Source organism: Poecilia latipinna, unplaced genomic scaffold, assembly GCF_001443285.1.
Source record: "Poecilia latipinna isolate Pla-1442-1.1 unplaced genomic scaffold, P_latipinna-1.0 Scaffold1365, whole genome shotgun sequence".
NCBI classification, from domain to species: domain Eukaryota; kingdom Metazoa; phylum Chordata; class Actinopteri; order Cyprinodontiformes; family Poeciliidae; genus Poecilia; species Poecilia latipinna.
In genome coordinates, this window is record NW_015113981.1 from 232,355 (window position 1) to 249,954 (window position 17,600).

A 17,600-nucleotide genomic window follows, 5' to 3' on the forward strand; every position below is an offset into this window, starting at 1 on the left:
TGAGGCAAAGAGCTTAGCGTTATGGCTATTAAGCCAGACCGGACGATTGAATTATTGTAGTCTTTATAGATTGTGCCCCCTTTTGACTTTATGCCGACGGTTTATAGCTCAGCAAAATGTGACAAAAGGTCATCCAGTTTTTTTTTTTTTTGTTTTGTTTTTTTTTTGTTGTTGTTATATTTCGATCACAACAAAGGATAAGAATCTGTGGGTATCCAGGGTTCCTCCACCGTCTGGATAAGTCTGAAATTTGATCTAAGCATTTTCCATATCTGGATAATTATGGTAAAATACAAAAAAGAGACTAAAAAATATTTGTGTTCCCAATTATTCCCTATTCCAATGTTTACAAAGTGTAAGATCCATCTGTCCATGTTTCACAGTTTTGTATTTGTATTTTCTAAATGTGCTTAAAAAGGACAAGGACTTCTGGGGAATTATGAATTTTGTCTGGAATAGTTTCGACTTTTGACATGCAACGTTTGTACAAAGTCTAAAAGGAACAAGTTGTTTTTCTGTGTACACAGAAAGAGAAAACAGGATGGTGTAGTTAGTGTTGCTAAGAGTAACCCATCAAAATATGCTTCTCTGCCTCCAGCTTATGCTCGGGTCAGTGTGTTTGCTCAAGGCTATGGGTTTTAGCATTAAATCCTCCTACAGGGTGCATTACTGGTTGCCCAGGGAGATGAGTGCAATTGTTTACACAGATTGTGCTGCGCCACAAGGAGATGCAGCGTGCCTGATGTTTTTGTCAAATATAAGCTGTTGGTTTCCATCCCTTCATATTTTTTCTGTCTAATAAAGATCATTAGAAAGGTTCTTTTGTGCTGTATAGTTTCTGTGTTTCCAGAGGTCTAATATAAATATCCATCACATGGACCTGTGTGGTGGCGAGAGTTCAAATGCAGGTCAGAACAAATTGTATATTGATCACAGATGAATAAACGGTTGCAGCTCTTCTTTGCGTCACCGTAATGTGAAGGTTTATTTTATATTTAGAAAACTGGTCACTATTTGGCATGGGTCAGGTACCAATATTAAGGCTTAAAGTTCATCAAGAACATTACAAAACACTAGCGTTTTCCATCGTGCTGTTCCTAAGGTGCTTTTAATGAGATGTGAAAGAAACTGAAGGAAGTACTGGAGTGATATCTTCCTTATGCATAAAAGTACTTCCTATGAATGAAAGAGAAGAGAAGGTGTAAACAAGGTGTCAAGGAAATAAGACGTATACGTTTTATTTTTAACCTCACTTCTTTAGTCAGTCTCATTATGTTTTTCTTTTGAATTTCAATGCATTAATGTTGGCATATCTGCTTGAGTAAAAGTCTTACAGCATGTTTTATTTGAACATTACAGGCACTATAGTTCTGTGGTTCTCAACCCTGGTCCTCAGCGCCCCCCTGCTCTGCATGTTTTAGATCTGCCTCTATTCCAGAGCAGCTGATTCAAATGATTGCATGACCGTCAAGTACTGCAGAAGCCTGTTGATCACCCAGAGATACAATTCAGGTGTGTGGCAGAAGGGAAATACCTAAAACATGCAGGACAGGGGGGTGGTGAGGACCAGGGTCGAGAAACACTGCTATAGATGTGTTTTTGTTGTTGTTTTTTTCTTTACACTAAGTAAAATCTATCTCACACCAAAATATGTAGCTATGGCTAAATTAAATCCAACCGAATTGCATGCATGTTATTTAATCTAACTAAAGTTTGTGCATGAAAGTTGCTTTTTATTTCATTAACTGCACTGCAAAATTTTACGGATCAGCTAAAAGTTCCTAGGCTTTAACCTAAAAACATTTGAAACGGTCTATTTTGGACTTTTTCTCAACTGAATAATGTTCACAGCAATGTTGTTGTTTTTTTTTTTCATTCTGTTAAACCACCTGTAGCACAAAATGTAAAATTTGAATTGGACCAGTATCCCACTTTGAGCACGTTTTATTTGGCATCAGCCTTTAAAATACATACATCTGGCTATTTTTGAGCCAAGCAGAGTGACGCAGGAGCCTGAGGTAGTCTCACGCCATGCATGGACACATTGTGGTTTTGCAAATCAGTGGAAAAATGCATTGATTAAAGCCCTGTCTTTGTTCCTGCACTGAACGGGTTGAACATGTGTTCAGTTAAGGATGCAGAAATGATTGTGTTGCACTGTCCACTCTTCCTAGAGGAGAAGAGAGTGAGTGACCAAAGGTGTGCACCGATAACAGGAAACTTTATTCTTTGCCGATACCTTATCCACAAGCAGTAATCATCAGTATCACGCCATTCACCAGTGAGCATCACACACCATTCTTGATGTGTTTTAAGGAAAACTGAGGTTTCCATGTGCCTCCTCAGACAGACTTTTCCTTTTTATCTCATCCCTTCTACTTCCACTTGATGGAGCACATCGTCAACACAAAACTCCCACACATAAGTCTCTGTGAACAGTAACCGAGGAAGAAAGTATAGACTAAAATCTTCTCACTTTGTCTTGAAAATCTATGCCTCCAATATGTGAAGACAGCCTAGGTTTGTACATTAGACCTTCTAGTAAACAAACAGATGGTGGAAGTACATCATTTAAGCACATTAAACAAAGGTGAAAGCTGCAAAAACAAATGAAGCCTGAGGTTTCATATAGACAATATGCGGCATTTTTGTGCATTCATTGCAGTAAAACCAGTGTTACTGGTGTAAATATAAATAACTTAACCATCATCGCTGAAGCTGGATTGAAGTTCCTTGCCTGAGGATTTGCAGTGAAACCAGACTTTGCTGTCACTGGAGGATCCTAAAAGGAACACCCATGAATAATTTACTCATTGCTAGAATATGTGAATGGGTAAACAGACAGAAGAAACAAAGCACAAAAAAAAAATTTGCAGCAGCTTGCATGAATTAATTGCTTGGCGGAGTGTCCGGCTTATTAGAGCACTCTGTCCTTGGTGACTGACTCAGGGTTAAAGAGAGAATTTTGTTTTGTGCTCGGAGAGTAAATACACTTTGCTTAAGTGGGGATAAGAATAGAATTTCATGCAGGAGTTCGTTCAGGTTTTTATATAATTTACTAAGGGTTATTTACAGCACTTGTCTTATTTAGATCATATGTAAAACATCCTCAGTTTGCACCAATCTATGGCATCGGATTGGGTTTGAACAATTTCCCCTTGATACTGATAATCTGATTTGTTGTTTTACATCTGTGATCATTAAGCATCAAACTTGCCATCATATTCAGCCTATAAATGGAGCAGCTAACAGCCTGTACTCTGGGATACTTTCTAGAGTTAATAATCAGGTAACTGTGATGGACCCGTTTGTAAATGTAGTTTTCAATTTACTGATCCAGATTCGCCTGTGGTCATAAGATATAGTTAAGGACAACAACCAAGGGATGCTGGATACAGTCGGATAAAAATCCCTACCACTGGACTCGGTGTTGCAGAGTGAACTAGCTCGTCCAGTGGGACTCGAAAGTACAGCTGCTGTTCCTCTGCATCAGAAGGAATCAATGGTGGTAGTTCTGGCGTCTGACCATGTTGGCTCCTGAACATATATCCTTTTGGTAGTTTTCTGGCCAGGACCACTGGTAAACCCCCCCCCCAAAAAACCCAGGGCATAGCCAGAACACACTGAAGGGGAATACGCATCCCTTCTGAAATGCGGTGGAGTGTGTTGCTACGGAGACAGGGATGTTTGGGGTTGTTACTCATGTTACTCTTGCAATCCGAGAAGACAGACAAGCTGAACACACAAGCTGAAATCGGTAACAAACAGGGAAAAGCCTTATTGGTGCTTCTCCAATCCTGTTTAGTTTTGCAATTTGATCCAGTCCGTTGCATCTGTCTCTTTGACTTCTCGGAGCTGAGAATTGTCCAGAGCAGAGACCTTCCACTAATAACGAGGGGAGGATCACCCGAAGCGTCTGTCACTGTTGAGGGCAGTTTTAGAGCTGGCAGGGTGCAGCCGAGTAGCCTCATTTAAGGTTGTCACCAGGGCCAAAGTGTGACACCACCAAAGCGAGATGAATCGAGGCCCAGCTGGTTTCCATGAGCTGCCTGCTCGTAAATAGCCAGGACTGCGGTGCAGGGTGGAAGCGGTTTGTCATCTGGCGCGGTCCCAGCTTGGGCCTGGACTCCCCGACGAGAGGGGGAATTTATCACCGTACAGTGATAAGACAAGGCTATTATTGTTTCTGTCCTCCTCCTTCTTCATACCCATCTTCCTCTACCCCCTCTTCTTCTTCTTGTATGTAACACATCACCTTCTCCTTTTCTCTTGAGCTTTCTCGTCTGTCTTCTTTCATCCTTGCTCTACCCACTTTCACCTTCTCCTGTCTTCCTCCATCTTTTCCTCTCCTGTCAGAACCCTTCTCCTGCTGTAACACCTTCATTTTTCTAGGCACCTGTTAAGTCTGTTATATCTGTCCTCTTTCTTTCACCGGTCCTTCCTCTTTCTCTCTCTCTCTCTCTCTCTCTCTCTCTCTCTCTCTCTCTCTCCTTCTCTCTCTCTCTCTCTCTTCCACGCTGCACAACGGTGATATTATCAGGAAAGTAATGACTCCTTCCAATAATGATAATACGGTACTCGGTGGAGGATAATGACCACATTGGAGTTGTACATGGAAACCACATTCAAGTAATAATTGCTGCTAACTTATCAGACGGTTGAAGAAAGTGATTGAGAAGGTAGAATAGTTGTAACATAAGGAAGGGGGATGAACTACTCCTTTTTTTTCTCTCTTTTTTTGCTCTCCTTGTCTGATGCTGTTGAATCTGCTGCTCCCATAAGGACCGCGTCCCTTTTGAAATTTATTTCTGACTCGCATTGCTTGGTGCCACAAGAGATGAAGCTTTGGCCTCTAGTGTCAGATTTATCTTTTGTACGTTTCTTTTTTGGATGCAGACTGGGTGCAGACACCCCAGGCTCCTCACTCACTGTCTCGTAATGTAGCGGCTCAGCTGTCAGGGGCACAGAAGATGGATGAAGGATCAGAGAAAGGTCTCCTACAAACTTCTCACCTCATTTAGATGCTCTGTTTGGCTCTGACTCTTGCTAACAATGCAGCGCTGCTTAGGCCAAAGCTGAGGCCCTATAGGCGCCGTGTCGTCTTTGTTTACAAATGCTTGCTAATGGGTGAGCGGGAGGAGGATGCATGCAACCTTTGTCCGTTTCTTCTAATTCGGTTCCCCAGTGTTGCGCAAGGCATGACATCTGCACAGGATTTTAATGCCTCGTCTTTACCTTGACTGTGATTGAAGATGCTATGCTGTGTGTCTCTGGCAACTCTAAGGATTAAAGGCTGTTGAGTCTTTTTTTTTTTTCTCAAACATTTGTTTACCTCAAACCTAGAAACTGATTCTATTCCATCAATGTTCTCCGTTATACTGTTCCTTTAACTTATAATCCTCTTAATAAAATGCTGACCACAACTGTCCTTTTAATTTGACTTCATTTCCACTTGCAAACATCTTTAAAAAAATATTTGTGAATCTATCCGAGAGGTTGTTGTAACTTTCTTTAACCTTCGTATCCGTCAAACTCAGTTTTTATATCTTTTTGTCAAAAAATCACGAAGGTAATGTTTCCAATTTTTCTATCCCATCACCATGGTAATCCATCAAAAGGGCCAAAGCTGACCTTCAAGGCCTCCAGTGAGCCCGTGGAGTTCACAAAGGCCCTGGGCATTAAGCAGCAGGAGGAGATGGGCAGAAGCAGAAAGCCATTTAGACACGAACTGTGAGTGTTTTCTGGCAGTTTGCGGAGGAATCAGACTGATTTGGTACACAGCTTGTGGCCAAACTCCAACCGCATGGGAGCTTGATAGAATTACATGCTTTCCTTTTTTACCGTTTGCCCAGTATGACCTGAGTTACCAGCTTTCTGAATCCGTCCCACATTCGGTAAAGTATAAAAAGCAAGACAGATCAATAATGGAGACAGAAAGCATGTAGTATGAGGAAACATCAGGGCATTTATCATTTGCCACATGCATAGTATTTTTGGCATTGCTTATTCACTTGTAGACCGACAAAAATCAATTGAAAATGTTGGAGAACCACAAGAGAAAAACGTGTGTGTTTCCTCAGCGAAAACATTTGTTTTCTAGGGAATCAATCAGTACAGCTTTTTCCTTTGCACTAAGAAGAGTGTTTATAAACTATGGTAAAATAAATCATGAATAAATCTGTTTTTTTTTTCCTTCCTGCAGAATGAAAAGACATCACATACAGAGGTCAGGCCATTGACTAGTTTGTAAAAATATTGGCATTTATGGATTCTTTTAAAGGTTTATGTGTTCCTAAGGGAACAAAATAAGAACATTCAGATAAAATAACAAATTTCACAGTTATTACAATATTGTATTTAACAATTTTAAGGCATAAACATGTTCATATTTTGAAGATTCATTAATGGCACTGGCATAGATCAGCAGATTGTTGTGACATTTCCCAGGAGGAAAGTTAGAGGATGAACGTTTTTCTACACCAGGACCTATTAATATTGCTCACCAGATTTAGAAATTGTGCTAATTGGATGTAAATAACATCTTTTCATGATCTCACTCTGAATGCCACTGTCAGAAATTTTCTGAATATTCCTTAAAATAAGAATGCAAAATTAATCCTATTGAGTTTTTACTCGCATATTATAGCATATTATTTTTACTGAAGGTGTGTTTGCATATGATTTGTGTGTGTGTGTGTGTGTGTGTGTGTGTGTGTGTGTGTGCGCGCGTGTACCATGTGTGTGTTATTTGCCCTTATCTGGCATGAGATCATACCATTTTCTTTCAGGCTATCTATGAAATGTGTGTGCCGGCAGTGAAGCTCCGATTTTATGTTTGTTCCCATCCAGGCATTTTGTTTTATGTTATTTAAATGACCCTAAATCACTTTAGCAGCACTTTAGTGAAGTCTAAAGCAATCTAGGAGCGAAGAAAAGAGATTGTGGGACTTCATTGCCCCTGACCCATATTACAGCACATTATGCATTTTTATGCAATGTTGCCTCTTTTTTTTTCTCCCTCCAACACACCCAAAGGCCTTCAACGTCCCCACTTCACTCCGTGTGTTCTCTTTCAAGTTTTTCATCTCTCCTTTTGCCGTTTCCTGCTCCTCATGATCACAGCCTCTTTGTCTCCATTTATCTCATCTTCTCTCGTGTCTGAAGCCTTGTTACGCCTCTTGTCTTAATGCGCTCTCTCTTTTCTCAGAAGGCCTTGTTGTCAGAGCTAAGCTAAAGGCCAGAGAGTGCAGCACTCAAAGCCGGGCCTATTCATCAGTGTCACAGCAGCCCTCCACTCGGCTTCGTTACTGACTGGCTAATGGCACAGATCAGTGCAGTTTATTTGCTATAATTAGCTGGCTCCATTTGGCCAGTGCAGCCCAAGCAAGCCCTGCAACACTTATGCTGCCCCCTGCCATGCCACCCTGCCTGCGTGCATGCATGGATGCCTGGTCGTTCTGTGTTAAGCGAGTCAATTAGAAGCTTTAATATCCTCCGCTGCCTTTTCTCAACCATGTCTCATATTGTCATGCGTGATTGCAGAGTAAAACGGTATAAGCGCTACACCAGTTGAAAGCATATACTCAAATTCTGATAAAAAGAAAAAAAAATGAGTCATTGAATAAAGTCTTTGAATAGTCAGTTAAGTAATGGATGTGAGCATGTGGGCCCACTGGGAACACTAACTACATTAAAAATAATCAAGTTTGAGTTATTTTCATGACCCAGCATTGGGTCACATGCTGATATATATTTACATCCAGTGTATAAAAAGACAAGACGTTTTTTCTCTGTCACATCAGATCATATTAACCGTTTCCTGTTTTGCGTACGTTAGCGTGACCAAAATCCAACAGTGTGCTCTTTTCAGTGCAAATTATCATGTCTTTAAAAAACTTTTAAAAAGTCTAGACGATGATGTAATGGCTCTGTAGGCCTTAGACAGGTTAATTCACAATATTAGAATTAAACTAAGCAATAATCACCTGTGGATGTTTTTCTCAAGTCAAACTGCTTTGTTGTGTGACATCATGAAAAATAATTCTGAGAAATCGGGGCCGATATGAAGAGGAGAGCTGTGGCGCTCCAGAAGTCTGGTTCATCCTAGGATACCATTTAAAGCCTGAGGGTCTGCATTTGTCTGTTCAAACAGTTATATGCAAATACAAAACACAACGTCCTGCCATCACACTGTTCAGGAAGGACGCTGGTTATGTGCCCCAGAGTGTTTTGATGCAGATATGTGCACATCACATCCAGAGCAAAGATATATAAAAAAAAGACCTTGTGAAGATTTCGCCTGAAGCTGGGGAAAAAAAAAAAAAAAAGATAGTCGGACCAAAATGAATCTGACACAGATATTGTCTGAAAGGCCACTCAGAAAGGAAGAAATGGTTTTTCCAAAAGCAACATAAAGAAACGGATTACGGTTTGAAAATACACTCGGACTCAAATACTGCACTTTTTGGAGATAAGTGATGAAAATAAAATGTAAGTGTTTGACCGTCATGTGCATTCTTACATTTGGATAAAATAGAGTGACACTTGGAAACTAGAGAACACCGTTCAAAGTGATGTGTAGTAGGGTTGGCGCCATATTGTGGGAATGTTTTGCTGCTGGCGTAAACCTTTGTGACAAACTCGTAGAAGGATGCCTTGAAATCTCAATGTATGTCATCAGAGTACGGGTTAATGATACCAAACATAAAGGAAATACTTCTGAGAAAAATCTCTAAAACATTCTTTGCCACATAATTCTGACATTTAGCAAATATTAATAATTTTAGTAATGTTAACCGAACTGAAATTCTGAAATCAGGAAACTTTTCCGCAGATTTTAACCACTGAGGGGCAAAAATGGTTGTAGGTTTTCTGTACAGTGTGTCAGTATCTGGTTTTAGTTGTATGCACCAATCCAGAATTGCTGGTTTTGGTTTTTATTTCTTCAAAAAAGGGTTTAAATGACATGTTTTCCAAAGAGTGAAGTAATATGAAGAATTTCTTACTTACTTAATGTAATTAAAAATGTATTTCTTACTTAATGTTATGTACATTATCTTTAGTCTGATCTTCAAATGTTCAGATTAAGCAATAATGACTAAAACTCCATAATGTCTAATAAGACTTTTTTTTAAATAGCAAAGCATTATCAAGCCGTTGTTTAGTTAAAATTACATTCTGTGAACATACTTTGAACAAACTGGGTAATATTTCTTGACCCAATATTTGGTAAAAAAGAAAAACAACACTTCTGTCCTAACAGCATAAACTGCCCATTTGTGTTAAATAATTCACTCTGCAGTTTTTGGCATATAAATTGTGTTCAAGTTTCTTTTACAGCCTTTTTGAGAGCTAAATCTCCCCCTTGACTTTTAATTTTCATCTCATCCCTAATACCCACGTGTTTCCTCCATTTACAACCATCCTTGTCCCACTTAACCTTTTTTTTTATTCCCCTCTCTTGCAGCTTTAAAAGCTGCATCCTCTTCTTTTGTCTTCTTATGCAATTTTAATCTCCTTCCAAATAGAGGATGGGGAGCAGAGGGATGTATATAGAGTTCCCACATGAGGATGCTCCAAACACAAGGGGGAGAACAGTCTGCGTCACAAAGATGAAGTCATACAGTATTCACTGAGCAGACAAGACCAACCTGTCTTATTATTTACAGAGTGTGTTGTTGTGTGGTGCACACATCTGCAGTCTTCTCTTTCTACAAACCTTTTGTTTGTTCTTTTTTTCTGTCCTTCTTTACATGTTTCTAGTTTTACATTTTTCTTCAATTTCCTTCTAATGTCCTCCACTAAACAACTGGATCCGCAATCGTCAAGCTCATTTGTGGAAAAGCCTTCCCGAAAAAGACATCAATTATGTATTTATTTCTGGACATTATGGAATGTTACTGTAAAAAGAGCCGAGAGGGTCCTTGGTAAGCACATTTCTCAACAGTAAAGGCAAAACACATTGGCATGCTAACGATGAGGGAAATACGGCGGTTTCACATACAGATGTTGTTGTGTCAGCAACTGAGAAACAGTAAGTCTCTAGAGATTTTAGTGCAATAAAAAAAGCAAAACATGCTGTCAGCTGCAGTTAAGCACACAAACCCACCTTGGCAATAAGGAAGGTCAGGGGCTTATGGAGGAACTCGCTCTAGTTTACAGACGGGTCGGTTCGCCTGTGAGCAGCTGAGTACAACAGTAATTTGCAGAAGGAAATTCACCCTATTAAGCTTTGAGTTAGCAACATCAGACGTCCATACGGACATACAGGCCAGCACCGTGATTGTGTCATGGTAAGTTTGCATACTTTATGCTTTCTCACTGGACTTTCAGAGCTGGCTCTAAAAACGCAAGAGTAAATTAAGGTGACCTCTAAACTGTATAGGAGGAGCAAGGTTGTGGCAACCATGAGTAATATTGCACAAACTAACCACCTTGGAAACACATTTTGTGTTTAATTTGTCACCAGCTGGTGGAATATTGTTACCGTCCAACTTTTTAGCTACCAAAATATCATCACAAACATACGGGACCAATACCACCGTGGGGCTATGCTGAATCTCCGTTGTATCTGCGAAAAAATAAAACCTTGCTTGCGTAGAGATTTATCAGACATTTCTCTGAATCCAACAGAGGCATAGCATTCACTCCCAACCACATGAGACAAGCTTACCAACCAATCAAAAATAGGATGGGTCTTTCTGAATCGAAACTTTGATTCAGTTCCAGCGGTACTCCATTCCTTGCGCCACGGCTGTTCGGTGTCGGTGTTTTCCATCCATACTGGGAATGGGCACTGGGCATGTGCCACAAGCATATGGAGCCAGTGGAAGATATTAATACAGACACAATGAACAAACGGCGCTGGACTTAGAGGACGTGGGTACTGATGGTAAACCCCTTGAGAGTTTGTGGCAGAAGCTCCGACAACCTTGTGCACGTTTTCACGCTTTGTGCTGCATGAAACCGTAGCGAGAGAAAAGTTTTGTCATAAAGTAATTGTTTCAGTCATTCAGCACGCCTCACATTTGCGGTGGACAACAGCAAACCTTCACTGACTGATTGTGTAGCTGATTTAAAAACGTGTTAGCTCCTTCATTGATGACCTAGATCTGCACCTCTGTTTGTGCAAGAAGATTTTTGTATTCCCAGAAACAAAGTAAAGGTTTCATAAATCTAATGTGTATTAAGAAGTCTCTATTCAGTGTCATGGGGTCAGCTCAGGTTTGACCAGTTTAGGTGTCAGAGATGGAGATGATCACATCTGGTCCCAACTCAAAATTGGGCTGAAGCGCCAATAGGAAGCTACTAAGCGTATGCTAACTTTAGCATCGTTTGCGGTTGCCTACTGACGGTAATTGAACAGATAACTTGGTAACTAATCTAAGATATTTTCCTTTTGGTTTGTGCAGATACTAGTGGTAACATCTGTACATTTTTAACTAGGATTAATTTTCTACTGATATTTAAAGACACAGTCACTCTTATTGAAAGGATTTACTAATAAAAAAAAAAAACTTGTAATTTAAATATTATGTTTCTGTTGCTACAGAATATATATTCCAGACCTGTTTTGTTTCAAAACCACACACAGCCATCCATATTCATTTCTACAATGACAATTAAAATCACTGGCGTGAAAAAAAGACATTCTCATAATATTTCAAATGGAGGAACACAGATGGCTGGCAGCATTAAATATTTGTTTCAAATTGATTTTTGAAAGCCTTTTTAGACGACTAACAATAACGTACTTTAATGCATGCTTCTTCTGTTCTCTGTTCCACCAACTGACCACGTAAGAGTCCCTCTTGAGACGACACTTGTAAATCAATTGCAGGAAGAGGAAGTGGCATTGTGCTCTAAATGTTGTGAGCTAGTATAATTGATTTTTCTTTTGCTGTTATATCACTCTTACTGGGATTATTGCAAAGAACAAGTCCTGATGGCTTCCGGACAACCGGTTATTATTTATCAATTTTTAATTGACTTGGGTTCATCACATGTGTTCAAACTAAACCCATTGATACTCATTTATGTATCTCCGCATGGATCAATTGCAGTGCGCTCAGAGACACCGAGTTTGATTTTTTTTTATTTGTATTTTTTTATATGGAGAAGGTGCAGTAAACCTTTCTTTTATTGTCAATTTGCATGGGGACAAATGTTAAGTATAAACAAATACTAAACACTATAACATTTATGGCCTTAGGTAGTTACAACGCATGTCCCCAGATGGTCCTTTAACAGCATTTAACACCTCTTATTCCATGCCAGAATCTCCAAAATCTCAACAATTATCACAGAAAAAGTGGTTTGTCTGAATGCCTATTTGTTTTTCTTGCACAAAAATGTCTGTATGGCTGCCATTCTTTTTTATTTATTGAAAGATTACACTTCTAAAGTCAAGTCAAATTGAATTGTGTAGCATATTTTAGCAACAAGGCAGTTTAAAGCTCTTTACACCATAAAAAGACAACACAGTAACCAGTTATTAAATAAGCAGTAAACATTACACTTTGTCAAATGCCATCAACAAAGTCATCCAGCAAATATACATCAGATATAATGATTGATGTTCCAGTTATTATTAATTAAAGGCAACTCTATACAAGTTGGTTTTTAGCCTTGATTTGAAGGAACTTCAGTGTTCTCACTGTTTTTGCACTTTTCTGGAAGTTAGTGGAGCATAAAAACCGAATGCTGTCATGTTTGATATATATATACAGCAGTTTTATAAGAACTACTTGATTGTGCTAGAAATTGTTACTTTCTCCCCTTTAAAATAATGAAATATTTCACAACAACATCCTGCCTGCTTTTCTTCCTTCTCTTCCTTATCCATAGTTTCAGCTTCTGCCGCAGCATTTTCTCTGATTAGCATACTGCTGTATCACCTTGCTGTTCATCACTTGGCGTACAGAGAAAAACCACCTCACAGAAAACCCGGTGTTCTTGTCATTCGTGCAGACACACGTACACGAGCATTTCCATATGCTGTGCGCATATGCACACAAGCACATTGATCTACACACACCCATATGTATACATGTAACCTGACACCTCCTCAACTCTGATGTGAGCTCTGACAGCTGCGGTCGGGTGAACTCTTTAAAGTTTAGTAGTTTTAAAGGCATGCCAGGCAAGGCGAAGTCATTACTCGCTCCTTAAAAACAGCTGAACCTGAGAGAAAGTTTTTTTTTTTTCCCCAAATGTTTGTGCGCCAAGATGCCTCCCCCACGTAAACTTTTTGTTACACTCAAAGTTGAAGAAGTTGCACTCAATCACTTCTTCATCTGCACATTAAATATTTCTGCCGGTTTGGAACTGGAGGCCATGAACTGATTAAGCAGAACATAAGACAGGTGACTCTTTAATCATTAGTATGCTGCGTGGTTTCCCGCTGGTGGCAGAGCTTGTAGTCAATTGGCTTCCATTAACCTGCCAGTCCGCTCTTCATTACTTCATTAAAGGTAGTATAGAGGCTTGAGGAAGTCTTGTCACAGAGCAGGCACTGACTTTTAGCTTGCTGCGGAGAGTATGTGAGATGTCCTTGCGTGCGTCCTTTTCTTTGAAACTTGGTTTCAATAAACTCAGAATAAAAGTCATGCATTGCAGCTCCGCTGAAGGCAAACGTACTGAACAAGGAATATAAGAAAATGTGTGGCTGCAGCAGCGAAGACGTCAGAAAAGCTACACGGGAGAAAATCCGAACTTAATTCCCGTTTTTATACGTGTGAACAGATGCACACATAAACAAATCAAGAGAGTCTTGATGCATGTTCCAGGATGCTCACGTTAACGTACACATATGCATAAACAACAAACCCGGCAAGCTTTTTCAGATTTTTTTTTTGGACTGTTGGAGAAACTTGAGTGAACAAATCGGACGACATTTTCTGTTACGGTGAATAAAGTTTAGTCTTCTACAGCCGTGGATAAACGCAGAGACTCGGATTGTGTTCAACAAAATATTCTAACAGGATTGGGATAATTCGTAAATATTTGCTTCATGGTTGAAGAATATGTCATGTCTGAATGATCGGTTTAACCTTATTTTATGGATCCTTCACTCTCTGACACCTGGCTGCTGTTTCAGGTCGATATTTCTAGAGATTTTAAGAGCTTGGGACGGCTGTATGTTGTTCTCAAGTGTGTTTGAAATGAAGTTTTTGGGTTCTGGTTTGTCATGCAAGGGATTCCTTTTACAACTAAATCAAAGTGAAAGAACAAAGCAAGAGATCTTTCCCTTTTCTGCATGGCTTGCTCTTCATAAAACTATTTGGTAGATGGACTTGAGTTAAATAATTAATGTAGTCTTCACCTAAAAGAATATAAGGGATGCCCTCACTGGCCACTTCATTAGGCACACGTTATGTGCCTAGTGGAGATGACAGGTTTTTGTAAACATAAATTGTCAACATAAATGGCGAATCACCAATAAAATAGTGGGTTGATGAAGAGGATTGCACACCAGGAGTGTCAGGATAAACTATAGTGTAAATGTTAGCCTCAGAAACCAATAATAGCATCCTTGAACTCTTCTTTTTCTCTCAAAATGTTACAAACCAATACAACAACTCAAGCTGCATGAGAGTTAGCAGTACATCCTTTTCCACCTTGAGACCATGGCCTTTTTAATTGAAGCTGCCATCGTAATTCTCTTCACAAATCCTTTAAACTTATTTGAAAGCTGCCTTGACGTCTGCACTTTAAAGTTATCGGCGCCACATCATTTGCATAAAGCACTGATGTGAAAGCTGGAAACTGTTCACACATCGGCTTGGCCTAAAAATAATTTTGGGCAGAGAGCATTTAAATGTAAAGTTAAAACTCATGACCTGCTTCAGTTTTCACGAGCCAAAGTTAATTAGGGCAGCTTTCGGAGTACCACCTCTTATAGTTACCATGTTTGTAATCTAAACTTGCTCAGTGTTTTTATTATTTTATTTTATTTTATTTTTTTTGGATGGGAGGGTGGGGGGGTGGGGGTAAGTGGATGGGTAATTTATTGTGAGCTGTAAATGTTCTTCCTCAGATCAAAGCATATCTGATTACAGCTGTCTGGAAACGGAGAAGGACAGGCAAGATGATCTCCAAGCAAATGTGGAAAGGAAATCAGATTGCATTTGCTGGAAACTTTCAAAAAGTACTTTGACCCAATCAAAAAAAAAAAAAAAAAATACATGTATATTCATTTTTGCACCTTTGGTTAGACCGTCTCTGCTGTACTTCATTGTTTTTGTATCTGAGTGAGGAGGAAAAATCAACAACACTGTGGTTGTCCTTCAGTCTCTAAGTCTCCCCGCAGCTCCACCCCTTCTTCAATCATTGCATCCAACTCAACCCACTCAGACTTGTTGTTAAGGGAACATATTGGAAAACTATTAGTGCTCATTATGCTTTATATCTACCCATTCTCCCCATTTTGTCTTTTAATCACATTCGCTTCCCTTGTGTGCGTGTTTGTGTGGTGTATGTGTCTGCATGTGTGCGTGTGTGAGTGCGTGTGTGTGTGTGAGTGAGATCCTGCTAAGCCACTCTTCTTTAAAGTGTGTGTGTAAACTACAGCCACCACCGTCAGGCAGACGGTAATGAACCAATTGTACTGTAATGCATTCATCTTTAGGAGAGCACAAAGTCGCCCCCACCCCTCACACACTCGGTCGCCATCACTTTTTATGAGGGAGTCAACAGCACTACAAACAAGCGCCATCTTTTATTGAATCCCTTCCTCGCAGCGACAGCGTTGGGCATTCCTGAGCCATGTCAGCCAAATGGGATCAAATGAAGTCAAATACAAATAAAAAGAGGTTGGCCCGAATGGGGAATGGACTCTCCCCCTTTTTTTTATATGCGCCGCAAATGTTTACAGCAACTCTTATGGGGACATATTTGGTTCTTGTTGCTCTGTAAAACCAGACCCTCATAAGTTGCAGAAAATCCTGTTATCGATTTGTGCTTCAGTTTGACCATCCATAACTGTGTGCGTCTGTGTTTGCTGGCAGCACAGAGAGATCATTTGCTTTTTTTTTTTTTTTTTTTTTTTTGCTTTTTTTAACTGATGCTCCGACAAGAAGACGTGGCTAGACACGTAATAAGTATTGTTTGTTTACTTCCAGCCAAGGTAATTGTCACCATTATGCATCAAAACCCTCATATTCCATCTGTGACAGAACAACACTTTAGTTTTATTGCCTGGGAAGCTATTTGTTGAAAACTTCCTTTTTATATTACTCTTCCTCCTCCTGCTCTCCTCCTCCTCCTCACATTTTCTGTCTAGACTTATTTTTTACTTTACTCTGTTGTTTTGGTTTCTAATTATAATCACACAAACTGATCCACCTTATTATTCTTTTGTTTGAAAATGTTTATTTCTGTCTGATAATTGGGAAGAAATGACATTTACACAAATTTATTTTTGACCGCGGTGTAGATGGAAACGATAATGTTTGTAATTTTAAATGTACTGATGTTAATGAGCGTGATTGAGTAAATGTCTCCATTAATGCCAATGATTAAAATGAAGATGATGATTTTAATAATGGGGATAAGAAAGGCAATGACATTTGTCAAGATAATGATAATAGCTGGCCGACTGAACAGTTTAATGTTTTATTTTTTTGTTTTTGTTTTGTTTTCCTGTCCAGATGGAGAGAGACAGACGGACGGGACGGACGCCAGCCGAAAGAGGGACACTCGCTCCTCAGCCGGACACCACAAGAGCGAGGACACCAGTGACAGTAGGGAGGACGAGGCGGCAGTAAGTCTCTCTCTCTCTCTCTCTTGCAACATTTTGTTTTGTTCCCTCACGCTGAAACTATCAGAGAGATGCTCCTGTCTTAATGCATATTCACCACACCACCCACATCTCTCTGACTAACCGGCAGCAGCAAGGTTTTATGCATCTGTGTGTAGAGAAGCACATCATGGCAGAAGGAATCATATTTGTGCTCTTTAATAATCAGGGGGTAGACCTGTGACCCGGTTCATCCAGCAACTTTTGCATTACCTCAACAGTGTCTCAAATTACACCTTCTTTCAATTGGATTTAAAGCTATTATTTTATGGCACCTAAAAATAAAAGATAATAAAAAGCAATGCATTCTTGAGATATTTTTGTTTTACCTGAAGCAAATCCTACAGTTTAGCCTTTTGTTCTCACCGACTGCTGTGAATTTTAATGACATTTCCTGCTCAGGGAGGCCACAGCTTGAATTACATTTTGAGTCCACTGTGCAGTCAAGCCTCCTCGCTTTCATTTCTGCTATAATTTTAAATCAGCAGTTTGAAATTTAGATTTTTAGATAGTTGCAACGTTGTCGGCGTGAAAACAATCAGGCATTTAAAAACACGGGGCACAGACGCATTGCATGTTATTAGAGATGCATAAATTAATTGGCAAATTTTCCCTTACTCTCCTGTCAGCCACTGATTCGTGGTCAGTGATTGACAGGAGAAGAACCAGATTTTATGTTTCAGTTCATTAATTGAATCAAATTAAAGAACTTTTTCCATTTATTTTGGATGAGAGCATCAACTAATGGCATGCATTGGAAAAGATCGTTCGTTCCCCGCATTGCTTTGAGATTCAAAACTTC

At 39.6% G+C, this 17,600-nt stretch overlaps 1 protein-coding gene across 1 annotated transcript in view; it reads left to right on the forward strand.

Annotated features, from left to right (window-relative positions):
• The window catches only part of b4galnt4a (beta-1,4-N-acetyl-galactosaminyl transferase 4a), a 47,209-nt gene extending 30,279 nt beyond the window's left edge, over positions 1-16,930 (forward strand). The window contains exon 2 of the mRNA XM_015056214.1: positions 16,650-16,930. Within this exon, the coding sequence (XP_014911700.1) occupies positions 16,650-16,882 (233 nt within the window). The 3' untranslated portion in view covers positions 16,883-16,930. The remainder of the gene's footprint in view (positions 1-16,649) is intronic.
• Positions 16,931-17,600: the final 670 nt, after the last annotated feature.